The sequence below is a fragment of the Entelurus aequoreus genome, linkage group LG26 (assembly GCF_033978785.1).
Source record: "Entelurus aequoreus isolate RoL-2023_Sb linkage group LG26, RoL_Eaeq_v1.1, whole genome shotgun sequence".
Lineage (NCBI taxonomy): Eukaryota > Metazoa > Chordata > Actinopteri > Syngnathiformes > Syngnathidae > Entelurus > Entelurus aequoreus.
The window spans coordinates 6,447,287-6,470,015 of NC_084756.1; the positions used below are offsets into that span (position 1 = coordinate 6,447,287).

General features: G+C 44.2%; 1 protein-coding gene across 6 annotated transcripts in view; it reads right to left on the reverse strand.

Annotated features, from left to right (window-relative positions):
* Nucleotides 1–2,865: 2,865 nt before the first annotated feature.
* Nucleotides 2,866–22,729, reverse strand: part of LOC133643633 (tubby-related protein 1-like) — a 31,666-nt gene continuing 11,802 nt past the window's right edge. For all 6 annotated transcript variants that reach the window (XM_062038302.1, XM_062038303.1, XM_062038305.1 and 3 more), the window contains 6 exons: nt 20,334–20,498; nt 12,818–12,930; nt 12,076–12,184; nt 11,915–12,013; nt 11,674–11,845; nt 2,866–5,407 (listed from right to left, as the gene is read on the reverse strand). In XM_062038302.1, coding sequence (XP_061894286.1) covers nt 5,274–5,407; nt 11,674–11,845; nt 11,915–12,013; nt 12,076–12,184; nt 12,818–12,930; nt 20,334–20,498 — 792 coding nt within the window. In that variant the 3' untranslated portion in view covers nt 2,866–5,273. The remainder of the gene's footprint in view (nt 5,408–11,673; nt 11,846–11,914; nt 12,014–12,075; nt 12,185–12,817; nt 12,931–20,333; nt 20,499–22,729) is intronic.

The following is a 22,729-nucleotide window of genomic DNA, read 5'->3' on the forward strand; positions in this document are numbered from 1 at the left end:
AAGTCAACCAATATTAAATAAATAACATACCATAGTAATTAAATACATATTAAATAAATAATATACCACTGTAAGTAAACAAATATTAAATAAATAATAAATAATATACCATAGTAAGTAAACAAATATTAAATACATAAATAATATACCATAGTAAGTAATTCAATATTAAATAAATAATAAATAAATAATTTTACCATAGTAAGTAAAAAAATATTAAATAAATAATAAATAAATAATATACCATAGTAAGTAAACAAATATTAAATAAATAATATACCATAGTTGTCACGGCGGGGTTTGCAGCTCACTGCGGTTGGTTCTCCCAATGCAACACTGACGGCTCCGGACGAAGTCTTAAAGGTAGGATTTGATTTATTCTTCATAAATCACCCAACTACCAAAAACATAGGCAAAGAACAAAAGACGAAAGTGTGCCTAAAACACGTGAAGCAAGGACTTAACGTAGGCTATGGCATGGAATGAACAAAAACTTACTTGGAAAAGGTGTGACGCAAACAATGAAACCAGGCCGACTGACTGGCAAAGACAAGCTTAAATAATGCCTCTGATTAGTGCTCGGGAAGCAGGTGCACACTAATCAGAGACAGGTGAGCACCATGAGTAACCGTGGTGACAAAACAAACAAGGAAGTGCAACCAGGAACTATGGAGTCTTAAACAGAAAATAACATAAAACATGATCCAAACCACAGATCATGACAATAGTAAGTTAACAAATATTAAATAAATAATACATAAATAGTATACCAATGTAAGTAAACAAATATTAAATAATAATAAAACAATTATATACCGTAGTAAATAAACAAACATTAAATAATAATAAATACATAATATACCATAGTAAGTAAACAAATATTAAATATATAAATAATATACCATAGTAAGTAAACACATATTAAATACATAAACAATAAATAATATACCATAGAAAGTAAACACATTAAATACATCAATAATAAATAATATACCATAGTAAATAAACAAATATTAAATACATAAATAATACATAAATGATATACCATAGTAAGTAAACAAATATTAAATACATAAATAATAAATAATATACCATAGTAAGTAAACAAATATTAAATACATAAATAAATAATATACCATAGTAAGTAAACAAATATTAAATACATAAATAATAAATAAATAATATACCGTAGTAAGTAAACACATATTAAATACATAAATAATATACCATAGTAAGTAAACACATTATATACATAAATAATAAATAAATAATATACCTTAGTAAGTAAACAAATATTAAATACATAAATAATAAATAAATGATATACCATAGTAAGTAAACAAATATTAAATACATAAATAATCTATATTTTTTAAAAAAGGTTGAAGATGTTGATCCTAATTGTAGTTGTGTGTACTTAGTGAAGACTTGTAGTTTGAACAGTCCCTTAAAGCCAATCATATTGCTGCTTTCTTTCATTTCTTTACTTCATCCATTCCATCATTTCATTCCACATACTGATGTACTAAAGCTTTTAAGTCTTGTACGTGCATACACATCTTTTACATGACATTAACATGATATTTCTCCTCTTTAGTTGAGAACAATTGTTCTACATTCTTGGCTAGCAGGTTGTAGTTTGCATCATTTTACATGTTTGCTAGAATCTTAATATTTGTGATTGAATAAATACATGTTCTCTATATCCAACTTGATGTTTTATTATAACTCATCTTTCTTGTAACACACTTAGTGAATAAGTCTACTTTAGTCATGATGTCATCATATTTCTACACAATAATCAGATATGTAACACTAGTAAGCAGTTAATTATATAAAGTCATTTTTACTCCACAACATATTTTATTTGATTATTATTGGCGTGTTTCTTGCTACTTTATGTTGTATAAATTATGTTGTATATTATTTACATGAGGTTTCCAGTTCATTTTATCATCTATTATTACACCCAAAATATGTTTTATTTTACCCTTTCAATGTCTATTCCGTCTATTTGTGTTTGACTTTCTCTTCTACTCTTATCAAATATCTTTATTTTACTTTCACTGAGATTCAAATAGTCTCTTTTTGTCAAAGCATCTTTTTAAGTAGTTATTTGTGTTATCTTCTGTGTGTTCTCTCCTGAACAAAACACACTTGTATCATCTGCAAATAAAACTAACTTTAAGTCCTTTGTAACTTTACAAATGTCGTTTATATAACGATTGAACAATGTTGGTACCAGTATTGATCCCTGAGGTACACCACAGGATATATTTAGTGTAGTAGAAGTGTGTTCTCCTATCTTCATGTATTACTTTCTGTTGGTTAAGTAGCTTCTAACCCAGTTTAAGACCAACCCTCTGATGCCATACCTTTCTCTTTAGTTTTTTAAGATATGATCAAATGTTTTTGTTAAATCCATAAACACATTTTTAACATCTATTACATTTGTGATCTCTTCTCTTATTTCCATGAACGCCATTGATGTTGAGATGTTGCTTCTGTATCCTCATTGTTGTCTCGGACTGTTTGAGGAATTTGTCTCATCTGTTCAACACTTTTTCAATAATTGTATCAAATGGTAGAAGTAGAGAATCAGGTGTGTAGTTTGTAAACTGTTGTTTGTCTCCAACCTAATAAATCAGTATGACTTCTGCTATTTTTATTTGATCTGGGAATGTTTGAAATGATCTGAAATCTCTTCAATAACCTTTTTTATTGTTTTCATATCAATTTCTTTGCAATCAGTTGAGGTCTTGGATTGACCTTTTTTCACAATATTGATGATTTCCTCTTTTGTCACTCCTAGTGCAGTTCCCTTTAAAAATAAGTTGTGTGGACAAAAAGACAAGGAGGATGAAATAAAGAAGAAGTTCTAATCAATGTTTATTGATCCCCGATAGCTGGAAGTGGTAATGACTTAAAGCAAGGATCACCGCTTATTGTCTGTGCAGCACCCCTGGGTGCAAGTGCAAATACTTGACATGTTAGTCTCTTAAAACCCTGCAGTGCAAAAGAAAGTTGACATAAAGTAAGTGGAGCAACAAAGCAAAGACTTGGGGAGAAAGAACCAGCTTGGAACCAATCAAACATTTCATTGTCTATCCATCCACCATTTGAACACAATGATACACCCGTACTGTTGTTATGATACACCCATACTGTTGTTATGATACACCCATACTGTTGTAATGATACACCCATACTGTTGTAATGATACACCCATACTGTTGTAATGATACACTCATACTGTTGTTATGATACACCCATACTGTTGTTATGATACACCCATACTGTTGTAATGATACACCCATACTGTTGTAATGATACACTCATACTGTTGTTATGATACACCCATACTGTTGTAATGATACACTCATACTGTTGTTATGATACACCCATACTGTTGTAATGATACACTCATACTGTTGTAATGATACACCCATACTGTTGTAATGATACACCCATACTGTTGTAATGATACACCCATACTGTTGTAATGATACACTCATACTGTTGTTATGATACACCCATACTGTTGTAATGATACACCCATACTGTTGTAATGATACACTCATACTGTTGTTATGATACACCCATACTGTTGTAATGATACACCCATACTGTTGTAATGATACACCCATACTGTTGTAATGATACACTCATACTGTTGTAATGATACACCCATACTGTTGTAATGATACACTCATACTGTTGTTATGATACACCCATACTGTTGTAATGATACACCCATACTGTTGTAATGATACACCCATACTGTTGTAATGATACACCCATACTGTTGTTATGATACACCCATACTGTTGTAATGATACACCCATACTGTTGTAATGATACACCCATACTGTTGTAATGATACACTCATACTGTTGTAATGATACACCCATACTGTTGTAATGATACACTCATACTCTTGTTATTGTCATCAGGACTCGTCCACAGCAGGTTGACAGTCCAGATGTCTGCTGAGTAGTCAGATGTATAACTGTGGGGAACAACAGACCCCCGAAGGTGTCGCCTCCACCTCAGCAGCAGAATCGTCACGTTCATCTCCTCGGACATGGCTCGGTCTGATAGGTATGCGTGTGCGTGTGTGTGTGTGTGTGTGTGTGTGTGTGTGTTCTTGTATTCCTACCCTTCTTGAGACATGAAGAAGGAAAAGTATCTTCCATATGAGGAGGTGTGAACAAGTGATGACATGAATCAATAACATTGCATCTAATAGACAATGTCTCATTTGGTGGTGACACCTATCAAAATGAGGGTGGTCCCAAAAAGGAGGGATTTTTCAATTTGACTGTGTGTCGCTTTTAAAAGTGCTCCCCCCCTGGCCAACATATGAAATAACAAGTGTGTGTAAGAAATTGAAATGCGCCCCCTTTTGGCCAAAATTAATAAAACAATAAAATAAATATGTATATAGAGACATACTGTAATAACGAAGTAAATAGTGAAGATTAAAAAACAATTACAAACCAAAAATTACAAAAAAAATCAAAAAATAACTACAAGCAGTTTTTTCTCACAATGTGTCGACTTTTTTCTTATAACATTGGGAACAATTTCTAATATTCTTTCTGTTTATGTAATATTGCAATATTTGCTCGTCAAAGTATTACTTTTTGTATGTAAAATTATTACTTTTTAATGCAAAATGGTGACATTTGTCATATAAAATCCTGACTTTTATCACAATATTGCCAACTTTTTTGTTCTTATAAAATAGTGACATTTATGACTTGTCATAATTTTGCCGAGTAAAATTCCGATTATTATTATAATATTGCCAGCATTTTCAAGTTTTCTTATAAAATTATGACTTTTGTCGAGTAAAATGACCACTCTTTTCATAAAATTGCCAAAATTGTAAGATTTTCTTGTAAAATTGCGACTGTTATTGAGTAAAATTCCAACTTTTATCATAATATTGCACAAATGTTCAAGTAAAATTACGACTTTTATTATAACACTGCCAAAAGTCCAAGTTTTTCTTGTGACATTCTGACCTTTGGCATAGTACATATGTATATATTATCAATGTTGTAAATACAAATCTTTTTATATCTAGAAAAGGGTGGTCCTACAGAGGTAGGCATTTTTTTGGAGGTCTCAAGAAGGTAAGAAATATATGAAAGTGTGTGTGTGTGCGTGTGTGTGTGTGCGCCTGTGTGTGTGTGTGTGTGTGTGTGTGTGTGTGTGTGTGTGTGTGTGTGTGTGTGTGTGTGTGTGTGTGTGTGTGTGTGTGTGTGTTACTCGCAAGCCAGTTTACCATCGAAGCTAGAGAGCGCGATGGCGAAGGCCTGCACAGCACACAGAGGGTACTTGAAGTCCAGAGTGAAAATGTCGTCAGCTATTCGGCCAAACTGCATCACGATGTAGTCCACTGGAAAGGAAGGTGACATGTTACATCAACATTCTGTATTTATAGCTGAATAGATAGGTATGGAATGATGTATGTAGTATCTTCTAATAGTCTACAATACTAATATACACTTCCATCCATCCATCTTCAACCGCTTATCCGGAATGGGGTCGCGGGGACAACAGCTCCAGCAGAGACCCCCAGACTTCCCTCTCCAGAGCAACATTAGCAACTTCCTCCTGGGGAATCCCGAAGCGTTCCCAGGCCAGAGAGGAGATGTAATTACCCCCATCTGGTCCTTGGCCTGCCCCGGGGTCTCCTCCCAGTGGGACGTGCAACGAGGACCTCCCTAGGGAGACGCTGGTGAGGCATCCGCACGAGATGCCCAAACCACCTAAGCTGGCTCCTTTCAAGCGAAGGAGCTGCGGCTCTACTCCGAGTCTCTCTCGGGTGACTGAATTTCTCACCCTATCTCTAAGGGAGATTCCAGCCACCCTTCTGAGGAAACTCATTATGGCCGCTTGTATCTTATTCTTTGGGTCATGACCCACACTTCATGACCATAGGTGAGAGTAGGAATGTAGATAGCCCGGTAGACCGAGAGCTTTGCCTTCTGGCTCAGCTCTCGTTTGGTCACAACAGTGCGGCAGAGAGACTGCAATGCTGCCCCAGTTGCTCCGATTCTCCGGCTGATTTCCTTCTCCATCGTTCCCTCACTCGTGAACAAGACCCCGAGATACTTAAACTCCCCCACCTGGGACAGAGTCTTGTTCTCTACCTGGACTGTACAAACCATCGGTTTCCTGCTGAGAACCATGGCCTCAGATTTGGAGATGCTGATCCTCATTGCAGCCGCCGAACACTCGGCTGCGAACCGATCCAGTGAGAGCTGAAGGTCACGAACCGAAGGTGCCTTCAGGACCACATCATCTGCAAACAGCAGTGACGCAACCTTTAGCCCCCCGAGACGTATACCCTCTCCGCCATGGTCACGACTCTGCCTAGAAATCCATCCATCCATCCATTTTCTACCGCTTATTCCATTTGGGGTCGCGGGGGGCTGCCTAGAAATCCTGTTCATGAAAATCACAAACAGGATAGGTGACAGAGCGCAGCCCTGGCGGAGACCAACCCCCACTGGAAACGGATCCAACTTACATCCAAGCATCCGGACACAACTCTCGCTTTGCTTGTGCAGAGATTGGATGGCCCTCAGCAGGGTTCCCCTCAACCCGTACTCCCTCAGCACCTCCCACAGGATCTCCCGGGGGACCCAGTCATACGCCTTCTCCAAATCCACAAAGCACATGTAGACTGGATAGGCATACTACCAGGCCTTCTCCAGGATTCCCGCAAGAGTAAAGAGCTGGTCAGTTGTTCCACGACCAGGACGGAATCCACATTGCTCATCTTGAACCTGAGGTTCGACTATCGGCCTGACCCTCCTTTCCAGTAGCTTGGCGTAAACTTTCCCAGGGAGGCTGAGTAGTATGATACCCCAGTAATTAGTACACACCCTCTGGTCCCCCTTTTTGAATATGGGAACCACCACCCCAGTCTGCCACTCCCTCTGCACTGTCCCAGACTTCCACGCAATGTTAAAAAGGCGTATCAACCAAGACAGCCCCTCAAAACCCAGAGCCTTCAGCATTTCTGGACGGATCTCGTCAACCCTCGAAGCCTTGCCACTGTGGAGTTGTCTAACTACCTCAGTGACTTCACTCCGAGGGATCAACGTCGATCCCCCATCATCCTCAGGCTCAGCTCCTGTCACGGAGGGTGTGTCTGGTGTAGATGGGTTCAGGAGTTCCTCAAAGTGCTCTTTCCAACGTCCTACGACTTCCTCACTTGAAGTCAGCAGAGTCTCATCCTTGCTGTACACAGCTTGGATGGTTCCCTGCTTCCCCCTCCTGAGGTGCCGTATGGTCTTCCAGAACATTTTGGTGCCACCTGATAGTCCTCCTCCATGGATTCACCGAACTGATCCCACACCCTCTGCTTAGCCTCGTCCACAGCCACGGCCGCTGCGCTTCGGGCCTATCGGTACCTTGCAACAGCCTCCGGAGTCCCCTGGGATAACATACCCCGGTAGGACTCCTTCAGTCGGACAGCTTCCCTGACCACCGCTGTCCACAAGGGTGTTCGAGGGTTACCGCCCCTTGAGGCACCCAAGACCTTCTGGCCACAGCTCGCAGCTGCAGCTTTAGCAATAGAGGCTTTGAACATTGCCCATTCCTGTTCAATGTCCCCAACCTCCACAGGGATGGCAGAGAAGTCCCGCCAGAGGTGGGAGTTGAAGTCCTTCCAGACAGAGGACTCCTCCAATCGTTCCCAGTTCACCCGCACTACACGCTTGGGTTTGCCTGGTCTATCCAGAGGTTCCCCCGCCATCTGACCCAACTCACCACCAGATGATGATCAGTTGACAGTTAAGCCCCTCTCTTCACCCAAGTGTCCAAAACATACGGCCTCAGATCACCTGATACGATTACAAAATTGATCATTGATCTTTGGCCTAGGGTGCTCTGGTACCAGGTACACCTATGAGCATCCTTATGGTGTTTGTTATCGCAACTCCATGACTAACACAGAAGTCCAATAACAATCCACCACTCAGGCTCAGATCAGGCAGACCGTTACTCCCAATCACGTCAGTCCAAGTATCACTGTCATTGTCCATGTGCGCGTTGAAGTCCCCCAGCAAGACTATGGAATCCCCTGCCGGTGCCCCATACAGGACCCCATGCAAGGTATCCAAGAAGGCCGAATACTCTGAACTCTTGTTTGGTGCGTACGCACAAACAGTCAGAATTTTTCCTCTTGTCCACTGGGGTGAACTCCAACGTACAGGCACTCAGCCTGCACTTGTTTATATTTAACTATATGTAAGAACCTAAGTACTAAAGTCGACAGGAGAACATGCAGAATGCCAAACTCCTATGCTAAATAGGACAATATGTTGTAGTACGGTAGCTAGATGGTAAGGCAAGGCAAGGCAAGGCAACTTTATTTGTATAGCGCTTTTCATACACAAGGCAGACTCAAAGTGCTTCACAGACAACAAAGTGAAATGAAAGAAAATAAAAGCAAAATTAAAATGCAGACAATAAAAATAAAAACAGTGCAGACGTTAAAAGTTAAAAGATTAAAAGATTTAGCTGAAAGCTAAGGTGAACATAAAAGTCTTCAGTCTAGTTTTAAAAGTAGTGAGAGTTGGGGAGAGTCTGACATCTTCAGGAAGTTTATTCCAGCTATGTGTTGCATAGTGACTGAATGATGATCTCCCTTGATTTGAGTTTACTCTTGGAACCGCTAACAGATTGGTCTCAGAAGATCTTAGTGATCTAGAGGGCGTATATAGTGGGAGCATATCAGTGATATACTTGGGCCCTAGACCATGTAGTGATTTATATGTGAGCAGGAGGATTTTGAAATCTATTCTCTGATGTACAGGGAGCCAATGTAAGGATTTAAGAATTGGTGTAATGTGCTCACATTTTTTGGTCTTTGTTAGAACTCTAGCAGCAGCGTTCTGAACAAGCTGTAGCTGCCTGACAGTTTTTTTGGGAAGACCTGCAAGGAGACCATTACAATAGTCTAGCCTACTGGTAATAAAGGCATGTACAAGTTTTTCTAAGTCTTGAGCTGACATGAGCCCTCTAAGTCTTTTTACATTTTTGAGGTGATAGTAGGCCGATTTTGTTACTGATTTGATGTGACTGTCGAAATGTAAATCAGAATCTAAAATAACCCCAAGATTTCTGGCTTTATTTGAGGTTTTCAGGGACAGTGATTTAAGGTGTTGGATGACTTTAAACCTTTCTTTTTTAGCACCAAAAACAATTATCTCAGTTTTATCTTCATTTAGTTGTAGGAAATTTTGGCACATCCAGTGTTTGACTTGCTCAATGCACTGGCACAGAAGATCTATGGGGCGATAGTCATTTGGTGATAGCGCTACATAGATTTGGGTGTCATCGGCATAGCAATGATGGTCAATGTTATTATTTTGCATGATTTGTCCTAGTGGGAGCATATAGATGTTAAATAAAGTCGGCCCCAAGATTGAACCTTGGGGGACTCCACACGTTACGTTGGTTGGTTCTGATACAAAGTCACCAATGGAAACAAAATAGTTCCTATCTTGTAGATATGACTTGAACCAGCTTAAAACTGTGCCTGAGATCCCCACCCAGTTTTCCAACCTGTCCAAAAGTATTGAGTGGTCGACAGTGTCAAATGCAGCACTGAGGTCCAAAAGCATTAATACTGAAGTTTTGCCAGAGTCTGTGTTTAGACGGATGTCATTTATAACTTTAAGAAGGGCCGTCTCTGTGCTATGAAGAGGTCGAAATCCTGACTGGAAGTTGTTGTGGCAGCCAGTAGAAGCCAAGAAGTGATTTAGTTGTTGGAGGACAACTTTCTCAATTATTTTACTTATGAATGGTAGATTTGAAATTGGTCTGTAGTTGTTGATAACAGAGGCATCTAGGCTCTGCTTTTTTAGAAGAGGTTTAATGACTGCAGTTTTGAAAGCCTTCGGGAAATTGCCCGATTTAATAGAATTATTAACTATTTGCAAGATGTCTGTTGATAGGCAGTCAAAAACATTCTTAAAGAAGTTGGTAGGTAAAACATCAAGGCAGCAGGTGGATGACTTTAGAGCTGTCACCGTTTCCACTAGAGTTTTAGAGTCTATGGCATTAAAGCTTGCCATCATTGCTGTGTTACTTTTGCCTAAATGGGGTGGTGATCCAACTTTTTTACTTGAGATATTGATGGTGCGTCTGATGCCTTCAATTTTATCAGTATAAAAGAATGCAAAGTCATTGCATTTCTGCGTGGAATGGAGTTCGGCTGGTATTTGTGTTGGGGGTTTAGTCAGTCTGTCAACGATTGTGAATAGGGTTTTGGCCTTATTTGTGTTGCTGTTTATGATATTGGAGAAGAATGTTTCTCTAGCACTTTTTAAGACTAAATTGTAGGCCTGGAGGCTCTCTTTATAGATGTCATGGTGAATATGAAGTTTTGTATTCCGCCAGATTCGTTCAGCCTTCCTGCACTCTCTTCTCTGGGCTGTTACAGCAGCAGATTTTCTCCAGGGTGCCTTTTGCTTGCCAGAAATCGTTTTAACTGTAACAGGTGCAATGATATCTATGATATTCACAATTTTGGAATTAAAGTTGCTTACAAGATCATCAGCATGACATGGGTTTAGAGGTGGTAGTGAGGAGATGGCGTTTTTAAAGAGGACATTAGCATGTTCATTTATGTACCGCTTTTTGACATTCTTTGATTCTGTTTGTGTGTCCGGAATTACAGAAATATTAAAGAAAACACAGAAATGATCAGACAATGAAGGATCAATCACAAGAACATCAGAAACATTGAGACCTTTTGTGATAATCAGGTCCAGGGTGTGTCCCTGGTAGATGGTAGATGGTAGTTAGATGCTAGCTAGATGGTAGATGGTGGCCAGATGGTAGCTAGATGGTAGATGGTAGCCAGATAGTAGCTGGTAGCTATATAAATGATAAATGATAAATGGGTTATACTTGTATAGCGCTTTTCTACCTTCAAGGTACTCAAAGCGCTTTGACAGTATTTCCACATTCACCCATTCACACACTGATGGCGGGAGCTGCCATGCAAGGCGCTAACCAGCACCCATCAGGAGCAAGGGTGAAGTGTCTTGCCCAAGGACACATCGGACATGACTAGAATGGTAGAAGGTGGGGATTGAACCCCAGTAACCAGCAACCCTCCGATTGCTGGCACGGCCACTCTACCAACTTCGCCACGCCGTAGATGGTAGCTAGATGGTAGCTATATGGTAGCCAGATAGTAGATAGATGGTAGCTAGATGGTAGATGGTAGCTAGATGGTAGATGGTAGCCAGATGGTAGATGGTAGATAGATGGTAGCCAGATAGTAGATAGATGGTAGCTAGATGGTAGATGGTAGCATAAATGGTAGCTAGATAGTAGATGGTAGCTAGATGGTAGCCAGATGGTAGATGGTAGCTAGATGGTAGATTGCCTTCTATATAACGAATATATAGACTCAGTCTTTGTAGTTGGCTGGTTGAAGTTTGTTTGTAGTATTGATGTGTACTATTGGTACAAGAAGGTAGTATTGATGTGTACTATAGGTACAAGAAGGCAGTATTGGTGTACTATAGGTACAAGAAGGTAGTATTGATATGTACTATAGGTACAAGAAGGTAGTATTGATATGTACTATAGGTACAAGAAGGTAGTATTGATATGTACTATAGGTGGACTTACAGTCTTTGTCATGGACTATCTGGAAGTTCTTAATGGAGGCCTGGGTGACCCTGCCATTGAAGTTGAGCACATGTGAGGAGGTTTCTTCGTTCCACACCGGCGTCTTATTGTGAAGCTCAATCAGATTCTCCATCCTGCGGTTCTGGTGCCGGATCAGCAGGCCGTCACAGTCCTGGAAACATGTCATGGTTCACACAGCAGGAAAACACCAGGTCAAGGACTTATTCTCCCCGGAACCCACATTTCTTGGCCGTAGGGCCACTCGCTCGTCGTCCTTGTCCATGCCGGGGACGATGACCATCATCCTCCTGGGGCCCTTCATCCCTAAGACGTTGGTCTCCTGGTGCCAGAAGTCAAGGTTGGAGATGCTTGTGTGGTTGAAGAGGACTTCTGCTGACTTACGTAGATGATGCCTGCTAACTCCTGCCGGGCATTAGACATGTCTGGTAGGGCTCTCTCGGGGTTCAGAGCGTTGTCAAAGACCGTGAACTTGGTGCCCATCAAGTTGGACCTGCATGACACATGACCATGTTAGCATCTAGTTGGATGTTAGCATCTAGTTGGACCTGCATGACACATGACCATGTTAGCATCTAGTTGGATGTTAGCATCTAGTTGGACCTGCATGACACATGACCATGTTAGCATCTAGTTGGACCTGCATGACACATGACCATGTTAGCATCTAGTTGGACCTGCATGACACATGACCATGTTAGCATCTAGTTGGATGTTAGCATCTAGTTGGACCTGAATGACACATGACCATGTTAGCATCTAGTTGGATGTTAGCATCTAGTTGGACCTGAATGACACATGACCATGTTAGCATCTAGTTGGATGTTAGCATCTAGTTGGACCTGCATGACACATGACCATGTTAGCATCTAGTTGGATGTTAGCATCTAGTTGGACCTGAATGACACATGACCATGTTAGCATCTAGTTGGATGTTAGCATCTAGTTGGACCTGCATGACACATGACCATGTTAGCATCTAGTTGGATGTTAGCATCTAGTTGGACTTGCATGACACATGACCATGTTAGCATCTAGTTGGACATGCCTGACACATGAAGATGTTAGCATCTAGTTGCATGTTGGGGACAGAATGAATGAATGAATTAATTAATGAATGCCATACCTCAGCTTCCCTATGAAATTATGTCCTCCTCTTGATAGATCGGTAGCGTCAGTAGAGATGAGATAATTAGAGGTTGCACATTTTTTTCTTTTCCTGCCAGCCAGCAGAAAGGTCTGGAAGAAGAAGACAAGAAACCAGGAATGTTTACATTCATGATCTGGGGTCTGGTCTACCAATGAAACACTTGTGGGTGTAGGTGTTGATGTAGGCCACTAGATGTGGGTGTAGGTGTTGATGTAGGCCACTAGATGTGGGTTTAGGTGTTGATGTAGGCCACTAGATGTGGGTGTAGGTGTTGATGTAGGCCACTAGATGTGGGTGTAGGTGTTGATGTAGGCCACTAGATGTGGATGTAGGTCTTGATGTAGGCCACTAGATGTGGGTGTAGGTGTTGATGTAGGCCACTAGATGTGGGTTTAGGTGTTGATGTAGGCCACTAGATGTGGGTTTAGGTGTTGATGTAGGCCACTAGATGTGGGTGTAGGTGTTGATGTAGGCCAATAGATGTGGGCGTAGGTGTTGATGTAGGCCACTAGATGTGGGTGTAGGTGTTGATGTAGGCCACTAGATGTGGGTGTAGGTCTTGATGTAGGCCACTAGTTGTGGGTGTAGGTGTTGATGTAGGCCACTAGATGTGGGTGTAGGTGTTGATGTAGGCCACTAAATGTGGGTGTAGGTGTTGATGTAGGCCACTAGATGTGGGTGTAGGTGTTGATGTAGGCCACTAGATGTGGGTGTGGGTGTTGATGTAGGCCACTAGATGTGGGTGTAGGTGTTGATGTAGGCCACTAGATGTGGGTGTAGGTATTGATGTAGGCCACTAGATGTGGGTGTGGGTGTTGATGTAGGCCACTAGATGTGGGTGTGGGTGTTGATGTAGGCCACTAGATGTGGGTGTAGGTGTTGCTGTAGGCCACTAGATGTGGGTGTAGGTGTTGATGTAGGCCACTAGCTGTGGGTGTAGGTGTTGATGTAGGCCACTAGATGTGGGTGTAGGTGTTGAAGTAGGCCACTAGATGTGGGTGTAGGTGTTGATGTAGGCGTTGATGTAGGCCACTAGATGTGGATATAGGTCTTGATGTAGGCCACTAGATGTGGGTGTAGGTGTTGATGTAGGCCACTAGATGTGGGTGTAGTGTTGAAGTAGGCCACTAGATGTGGGTTTAGGTGTTGATGTAGGCCACTAGATGTGGGTGTAGGTGTTGATGTAGGCCACTAGATGTGGGTTTAGGTGTTGATGTAGGCCACTAGATGTGGGTGTAGGTGTTGATGTAGGCCACTAGATGTGGGTGTAGGTGTTGATGTAGGCCACTAGTTGTGGGTGTAGGTGTTGATGTAGGCCACTAGATGTGGGTGTAGGTCTTGATGTAGGCCACTAGTTGTGGGTGTAGGTGTTGATGTAGGCCACTAGATGTGGGTGTAGGTGTTGATGTAGGCCACTAGATGTGGGTGTAGGTGTTGATGTAGGCCACTAGTTGTGGGTGTAGGTGTTGATGTAGGCCACTAGATGTGGGTGTAGGTGTTGATGTAGGCCACTAGATGTGGGTGTAGGTGTTGATGTAGGCCACTAGATGTGGGTGTAGGTGTTCATGTAGGCCACTAGATGTGGGTGTAGGTGTTGATGTAGGCCACTAGATGTGGGTGTAGGTGTTGATGTAGGCCACTAGATGTAGGTGTAGGTATTGATGTAGGCCACTAGATGTGGGTGTAGGTGTTGATGTAGGCCACTAGATGTGGGTGTAGGTGTTGATGTAGGCCACTAGATGTGGGTGTAGGTGTTGATGTAGGCCACTAGATGTGGGTGTAGGTGTTGATGTAGGCCACTAGTTGTGGGTGTAGGTGTTGATGTAGGCCACTAGATGTGGGTGTAGGTGTTGATGTAGGCCACTAGATGTGGGTGTAGGTGTTGATGTAGGCCACTAGATGTGGGTGTAGGTGTTGATGTAGGCCACTAGATGTGGGTTTAGGTGTTGATGTAGGCCACTAGTTGTGGGTGTAGGTGTTGATGTAGGCCACTAGATGTGGGTGTAGGTGTTGAAGTAGGCCACTAGATGTGGGTGTAGGTGTTGATGTAGGCCACTAGATGTGGGTGTAGGTGTTGATGTAGGCCACTAGATGTGGGTGTGGGTGTTGATGTAGGCCACTAGATGTGGGTGTGGGTGTTGCTGTAGGCCACTAGATGTGGGTGTAGGTGTTGATGTAGGCCACTAGCTGTGGGTGTAGGTGTTGATGTAGGCCACTAGATGTGGGTGTAGGTGTTGAAGTAGGCCACTAGATGTGGGTGTAGGTGTTGATGTAGGCGTTGATGTAGGCCACTAGATGTGGATATAGGTCTTGATGTAGGCCACTAGATGTGGGTGTAGGTGTTGATGTAGGCCACTAGATGTGGGTGTAGTGTTGAAGTAGGCCACTAGATGTGGGTTTAGGTGTTGATGTAGGCCACTAGATGTGGGTGTAGGTGTTGATGTAGGCCACTAGATGTGGGTTTAGGTGTTGATGTAGGCCACTAGATGTGGGTGTAGGTGTTGATGTAGGCCACTAGATGTGGGTGTAGGTGTTGATGTAGGCCACTAGTTGTGGGTGTAGGTGTTGATGTAGGCCACTAGATGTGGGTGTAGGTCTTGATGTAGGCCACTAGTTGTGGGTGTAGGTGTTGATGTAGGCCACTAGATGTGGGTGTAGGTGTTGATGTAGGCCACTAGATGTGGGTGTAGGTGTTGATGTAGGCCACTAGTTGTGGGTGTAGGTGTTGATGTAGGCCACTAGATGTGGGTGTAGGTGTTGATGTAGGCCACTAGATGTGGGTGTAGGTGTTGATGTAGGCCACTAGATGTGGGTGTAGGTGTTCATGTAGGCCACTAGATGTGGGTGTAGGTGTTGATGTAGGCCACTAGATGTGGGTGTAGGTGTTGATGTAGGCCACTAGATGTAGGTGTAGGTATTGATGTAGGCCACTAGATGTGGGTGTAGGTGTTGATGTAGGCCACTAGATGTGGGTGTAGGTGTTGATGTAGGCCACTAGATGTGGGTGTAGGTGTTGATGTAGGCCACTAGATGTGGGTGTAGGTGTTGATGTAGGCCACTAGTTGTGGGTGTAGGTGTTGATGTAGGCCACTAGATGTGGGTGTAGGTGTTGATGTAGGCCACTAGATGTGGGTGTAGGTGTTGATGTAGGCCACTAGATGTGGGTGTAGGTGTTGATGTAGGCCACTAGATGTGGGTGTAGGTGTTGATGTAGGCCACTAGATGTGGGTGTAGGTGTTGATGTAGGCCACTAGATGTGGGTGTAGGTGTTGATGTAGGCCACTAGATGTGGGTGTAGGTGTTGATGTAGGCCACTAGATGTGGGTGTAGGTGTTGATGTAGGCCACTAGATGTGGGTGTAGGTGTTGATGTAGGCCACTAGATGTGGGTGTAGGTGTTGATGTAGGCCACTAGATGTGGGTGTAGGTGTTGATGTAGGCCACTAGATGTGGGTGTAGGTGTTGATGTAGGCCACTAGTTGTGGGTGTAGGTGTTGATGTAGGCCACTAGATGTGGGTGTAGGTGTTGATGTAGGCCACTAGATGTGGGTGTAGGTGTTGATGTAGGCCACTAGATGTGGGTGTAGGTGTTGATGTAGGCCACTAGATGTGGGTTTAGGTGTTGATGTAGGCCACTAGTTGTGGGTGTAGGTGTTGATGTAGGCCACTAGATGTGGGTGTAGGTGTTGAAGTAGGCCACTAGATGTGGGTGTAGGTGTTGATGTAGGCCACTAGATGTGGGTGTAGGTGTTGATGTAGGCCACTAGATGTGGGTGTGGGTGTTGATGTAGGCCACTAGATGTGGGTGTAGGTGTTGCTGTAGGCCACTAGATGTGGGTGTAGGTGTTGATGTAGGCCACTAGCTGTGGGTGTAGGTGTTGATGTAGGCCACTAGATGTGGGTGTAGGTGTTGAAGTAGGCCACTAGATGTGGGTGTAGGTGTTGATGTAGGCGTTGATGTAGGCCACTAGATGTGGATATAGGTCTTGATGTAGGCCACTAGATGTGGGTGTAGGTGTTGATGTAGGCCACTAGATGTGGGTGTAGTGTTGAAGTAGGCCACTAGATGTGGGTTTAGGTGTTGATGTAGGCCACTAGATGTGGGTGTAGGTGTTGATGTAGGCCACTAGATGTGGGTTTAGGTGTTGATGTAGGCCACTAGATGTGGGTGTAGGTGTTGATGTAGGCCACTAGATGTGGGTGTAGGTGTTGATGTAGGCCACTAGTTGTGGGTGTAGGTGTTGATGTAGGCCACTAGATGTGGGTGTAGGTCTTGATGTAGGCCACTAGTTGTGGGTGTAGGTGTTGATGTAGGCCACTAGATGTGGGTGTAGGTGTTGATGTAGGCCACTAGATGTGGGTGTAGGTGTTGATGTAGGCCACTAGTTGTGGGTGTAGGTGTTGATGTAGGCCACTAGATGTGGGTGTAGGTGTTGATGTAGGCCACTAGATGTGGGTGTAGGTGTTGATGTAGGCCACTAGATGTGGGTGTAGGTGTTCATGTAGGCCACTAGATGTGGGTGTAGGTGTTGATGTAGGCCACTAGATGTGGGTGTAGGTGTTGATGTAGGCCACTAGATGTAGGTGTAGGTATTGATGTAGGCCACTAGATGTGGGTGTAGGTGTTGATGTAGGCCACTAGATGTGGGTGTAGGTGTTGATGTAGGCCACTAGATGTGGGTGTAGGTGTTGATGTAGGCCACTAGATGTGGGTGTAGGTGTTGATGTAGGCCACTAGTTGTGGGTGTAGGTGTTGATGTAGGCCACTAGATGTGGGTGTAGGTGTTGATGTAGGCCACTAGATGTGGGTGTAGGTGTTGATGTAGGCCACTAGATGTGGGTGTAGGTGTTGATGTAGGCCACTAGATGTGGGTGTAGGTGTTGATGTAGGCCACTAGTTGTGGGTGTAGGTGTTGATGTAGGCCACTAGATTTGGGTGTAGGTGTTGAAGTAGGCCACTAGATGTGGGTTTAGGTGTTGATGTAGGCCACTAGATGTGGGTGTAGGTGTTGATGTAGGCCACTAGATTTGGGTGTAGGTGTTGAAGTAGGCCACTAGATGTGGGTTTAGGTGTTGATGTAGGCCACTAGATGTGGGCGTAGGTGTTGATGTAGGCCACTAGATGTGGGTGTAGGTGTTGATGTAGGCCACTAGATGTGGGTGTAGGTGTTGATGTAGGCCACTAGATGTGGGTGTAGGTGTTGATGTAGGCCACTAGATTTGGGTGTAGGTGTTGAAGTAGGCCACTAGATGTAGGTTTAGGTGTTGATGTAGGCCACTAGATGTGGGCGTAGGTGTTGATGTAGGCCACTAGATGTGGGTGTAGGTGTTGATGTAGGCCACTAGATGTGGGTGTAGGTGTTGATGTAGGCCACTAGATGTGGGTGTAGGTCTTGATGTAGGCCACTAGTTGTGGGTGTAGGTGTTGATGTAGGCCACTAGATGTGGGTGTAGGTGTTGATGTAGGCCACTAGATGTGGGTGTAGGTGTTGATGTAGGCCACTAGATGTGGGTGTAGGTGTTGATGTAGGCCACTAGATGTGGGTGTAGGTGTTGATGTAGGCCACTAGATGTGGGTGTAGGTGTTGATGTAGGCCACTAGATGTGGGTGTAGGTGTTGATGTAGGCCACTAGATGTGGGTGTAGGTGTTGATGTAGGCCACTAGATGTGGGTGTAGGTGTTGATGTAGGCCACTAGATGTGGGTGTAGGTATTGATGTAGGCCACTAGATGTGGGTGTAGGTGTTGATGTAGGCCACTAGATGTGGGTGTAGGTGTTGATGTAGGCCACTAGATGTGGGTGTAGGTGTTGATGTAGGCCACTAGATGTGGGTGTAGGTGTTGATGTAGGCCACTAGATGTGGGTGTAGGTGTTGATGTAGGCCACTAGATGTGGGTGTAGGTGTTGATGTAGGCCACTAGTTGTGGGTGTAGGTGTTGATGTAGGCCACTAGATGTGGGTGTAGGTGTTGATGTAGGCCACTAGATGTGGGTGTAGGTGTTGATGTAGGCCACTAGATGTGGGTGTAGGTGTTGATGTAGGCCACTAGATGTGGGTGTAGGTGTTGATGTAGGCCACTAGTTGTGGGTGTAGGTGTTGATGTAGGCCACTAGATTTGGGTGTAGGTGTTGAAGTAGGCCACTAGATGTGGGTTTAGGTGTTGATGTAGGCCACTAGATGTGGGTGTAGGTGTTGATGTAGGCCACTAGATTTGGGTGTAGGTGTTGAAGTAGGCCACTAGATGTGGGTTTAGGTGTTGATGTAGGCCACTAGATGTGGGCGTAGGTGTTGATGTAGGCCACTAGATGTGGGTGTAGGTGTTGATGTAGGCCACTAGATGTGGGTGTAGGTGTTGATGTAGGCCACTAGATGTGGGTGTAGGTGTTGATGTAGGCCACTAGTTGTGGGTGTAGGTGTTGATGTAGGCCACTAGATGTGGGTGTAGGTGTTGATGTAGGCCACTAGATGTGGGTGTAGGTGTTGATGTAGGCCACTAGATGTGGGTGTAGGTGTTGATGTAGGCCACTAGATGTGGGTGTAGGTGTTGATGTAGGCCACTAGTTGTGGGTGTAGGTGTTGATGTAGGCCACTAGATGTGGGTGTAGGTGTTGAAGTAGGCCACTAGATGTGGGTTTAGGTGTTGATGTAGGCCACTAGATGTGGGTGTAGGTGTTGATGTAGGCCACTAGATTTGGGTGTAGGTGTTGAAGTAGGCCACTAGATGTGGGTTTAGGTGTTGATGTAGGCCACTAGATGTGGGCGTAGGTGTTGATGTAGGCCACTAGATGTGGGTGTAGGTGTTGATGTAGGCCACTAGATGTGGGTGTAGGTGTTGATGTAGGCCACTAGATTTGGGTGTAGGTGTTGAAGTAGGCCACTAGATGTAGGTTTAGGTGTTGATGTAGGCCACTAGATGTGGGCGTAGGTGTTGATGTAGGCCACTAGATGTGGGTGTAGGTGTTGATGTAGGCCACTAGATGTGGGTGTAGGTGTTGAAGTAGGCCACTAGATGTGGGTGTAGGTGTTGATGTAGGCCACTAGATGGCAGTATCTGCATGGCTTTAATACTGTATGTTCCTCACATGTTAGTGGGAAACTAGTGTGTTACAGTTTGTTGTGTAAAATTAAACTAATGTGTCTTATGGAATGAAGGTGATGATGAAGATAAGATGCTAGTAGTGTAGTAGACCTAAGTATTCATTAAGTACCACCATAATGACAACATTAAATACAGTAGTGTAGTAGACCTAAGTATTCATTAAGTACCACCATAATGACAACATTAAATACAGTAGTGTAGTAGACCTAAGTATTCATTAAGTACCACCATAATGACAACATTAAATACAGTAGGGTAGTAGACCTAAGTATTCATTAAAACAAGACAGAGGTTTTAATGAACAAGTGTATTTCATATTTTAGGCCAGTGTAACATGACACACAGTTTGAACAGTAACACTGTATTGTAATATTTCATGAGGTGACCTCCTACCTTCTTGTCATTGTCCAGGTGCAGGTAGTAGAGCGGGTAGAGACTCTTGTCCATCCCCCGCTGGTCCCGGGTCACTCTGCACTTCACAGTCCTGCCTTGAGATGCAGGCTCCAACACAAACACCTCCAGGTTGTCAAAGTGGATCTCGGGCGATGGCGATCTTGTCTAGTCACAAAGAATGTTGTTATTGTAAACACCTGGGCCTCATCCATTAAAGCTGACACTACAGAATGTCCCAGCATGTATCCTTTCATCCATCCATCCATTTTCTTCCGTTTATCCGAGGTCGGGTTGCGGGGGAAGCAGCCTAAGCAGAGAACCCCAGACTTCCCTCTCCCCAGCCACTTCGTCCTGCTCTTCCCAAGGGATCCCAAGGCGTTCCCAGGCCAGCCGGGAGACATAGTCTTCCCAACGTGTCCTGGGTCTTCCCCGTGGCCTCCTGCCGGTTGGACGTGCCCTAAACACCTCCCTAGGGAGGCGTTCGGGTGGCATCCTGACCAGATGCCCGAACCGCCTCATCTGGCTCCTCTCAATGTGGAGGAGCAGCGGCTTTACTCTGAGTTCCTCCCGGATGACAGATCTTCTCACCCTATCTTTAAGGGAGAGACCCGCCACCCGGCGGCGGAAACTCTTTTCGGCCGCTTGTACCCGTGATGTTGTCCTTTCGGTCATAATCCAAAGCTCATGACCATAGGTGAGGATGGGAACGTAGATCGACCGGTAAATTGAGAGCTTTGCCTTCCGGCTCAGCTCCTTCTTCACCACAACGGATCGATACAGCGTCCACATTACTAAAGACGCCGCACCGATCCGCCTGTCGATCTCACGATCCACTCTTCCCTCACTCGTGAACAAGACTCCTAGGTACTTGAACTCCTCCACTTGGGGAAAAATCTCCTCCCCAACCTGGAGATGGCACTCCACCCTTTCCCGGGCGAGAACCATGGACTCGGACTTGGAGGTGCTGATTCTCATCCCAATCGCTTCACACTCGGCTGCGAACCGGTCCAGTGAGAGCTGAAGATCCTGGCCAGATGAAGCCATCAGGACCACATCATCTGCAAAAAGCAGAGACCTAATCCTGCAGCCACCAAACCAGATCCCCTCAAGGCCCTGACTGCGCCTACAAATTCTGTCCATAAAAGTTATGAACAGAATCGGTGACAAAGGGCAGCCTTGGCGGAGTCCAACCCTCACTGGAAACGTGTCTGACTTACTGCTGGAGCTCTGACACTGATCATACAGGGAGCGGACCGCCACAATCAGACAGTCCGATACCCCATACTCTCTGAGCACTCCCCACAGGACTTCCCGGGGGACATGTTCAAAGCTCTTCCGGAGGTGGGAATTGAAACTCTCTCTGACAGGAGACTCTGCTAGACGTTCCCAGCAGACCCTCACAATGCGTTTGGGCCTGCCAGGTCTGTCCGGCATCCTCCCCCACCATCGGAGCCAGCTCACCACCAGGCGGTGATCGGTAGAAAGCTCTGCCCCTCTCTTCACCCGAGTGTCTAAAACATGAGGCCGCAAATCCGATGACACAACTAGTAAGTCAATCATGGAACTGCGGCCTAGGGTGCCCTGGTGCCAAGTGCACTTATGAACACCTTTATATTTGAACATGGTGTTTGTTATGGACAATCCGTGACGAGCACAAAAGTCCAATAACAAAGCACCACTTGGGTTCAGATCCGGGCGGCCATCACACCTCTCCAGGTTTCACTGTCGTTGCCAACATGAGCGTTGAAGTCCCCCAGCAGAACAAGGGAATCACCCGGGGGAGCACTCTCCAGTACTCCCTCAAGGGAATCCAAAAAGGGTGGGTACTCTGAGCAGCTGTTTGGTGCGTAAGCACCAACAACAGTCAGGACCCGTCCCCCAACCCGAAGGCGGAGGGAAGCTACCCTCTCGTCTACTGGGTTAAAGTCCAACGTGCAGACTTAGAGCCGGGGGGCAACAAGAATTGCTACCCCAGCCCGTCGCCTCTCATTGCTTGCAACGCCAGAGTGGAAGAGAGTCCAGCCCCTCTCGAGAGGACTGGTTCCAGAGCCCTTGCTGTGCGTCGAAGTGAGTCCAACTATGTGTAGCCGGAACTTCTCCACCTCGCGCACCAGCTCTGGCTCCTTCCTGTGTACATAACTGTAACGTTGTAAAGTTAAGACTTATAGTTGTAACTTTATACAGTTACTTTATACAACTACATGTATTAGCAACATGCTAACACATTATATGAGCAACATGCTAACACATTATATGAACAACATGCTAACACATAATATGAGCACCATGCTAACACATAATATGAGCAACATGCTAACACATAATATGAGCAACATGCTAACACATTATATGAGCAACATGCTAACACATAATATGAGCAACATGCTAACACATTA